Below are 947 nucleotides of genomic sequence, written 5' to 3'. Positions count from 1 at the left end.
ACAAAAGGTAGATGAATTTATACAATTTTATTCGAATTATTTTGTAAGGAACACACTAATTGATAAACCCATATTTATTCATTTTGGTGGGAAAAAATTAAACTGCTAAATTACCTGAGTTAATGTGATGATTTGAGGTAATTCTAATGGCCAAAACCCCTACAAAAATTCTATAGGGGGCTTAGTAAACCTAGGGGAGATGAAAGTTTATCCAAATATCTATTATCTTCGAAGTCTGTGATATGTAGGCTACTCTCTAGAAAATTTCTAAGAAAATAAAGAGCAAGTCTTTCAAAAAATTCCTAGAGCAAGAAGTGTATTCAAAATTACTTAAAAGGAAATTGTATTTAATTGGAATTTCTATGAACAAATCACATACAATCTATACTTTGCAATTCTTCAGTTAAATACGTGGTAGTGACCATTTCTCCAAAGAAGTTTAGAAATTTCCTGGAGATAACTCCCCTGTGGTACCCCCACCACATACATACACACCAAAATAAAAGAAAACAAAATTCTGAGGGGCGCTTGTCAAAAATGCACATAACCCAGATGTTTTTTTCTATTCAGATAGCTTGACAACCATCTGAATAGAAAAAATTATGAAACTGTATCTATCTGTGATATAGAAAATATATTTTTCACTCTTTTCTGCTACATAAATAGATAATGAATAGGAATCTGTAGTAACATTTTCCTAATTTTATTGAAAATTTTTTGAGCATTTATATGTGCAATTTAACAACACCAAGAGTATATTTACCTTGTGTTTTATTTTAGCATTACTCCAACCCCACTGGGAGAGGGGAAGAGCACAACCACCATTGGTCTCGCTCAAGCCCTCGGTGCACATCTAAAAAAGAATGTGTTTGCTTGTGTCCGCCAACCTTCCCAGGGACCCACTTTCGGCATCAAAGGTTTGTATTGTGTTACACGCCTCTGAGCAA

At 33.8% G+C, this 947-nt stretch overlaps 1 protein-coding gene across 1 annotated transcript in view; it reads left to right on the top strand.

Annotated features, from left to right (window-relative positions):
• The window catches only part of LOC119594134 (C-1-tetrahydrofolate synthase, cytoplasmic-like), a 15,069-nt gene that overhangs the window by 6,774 nt on the left and 7,348 nt on the right, over positions 1-947 (top strand). Inside the window, 1 exon segment of the mRNA XM_037943200.1 lies at positions 781-917. Within this exon segment, the coding sequence (XP_037799128.1) occupies positions 781-917 (137 nt within the window).

This window comes from Penaeus monodon, chromosome 33, assembly GCF_015228065.2.
Source record: "Penaeus monodon isolate SGIC_2016 chromosome 33, NSTDA_Pmon_1, whole genome shotgun sequence".
NCBI classification, from domain to species: Eukaryota; Metazoa; Arthropoda; class Malacostraca; order Decapoda; family Penaeidae; genus Penaeus; species Penaeus monodon.
The sequence above is the reverse complement of the archived record's forward strand: the minus strand, read 5'-3'. Positions and strand labels throughout refer to the sequence as shown.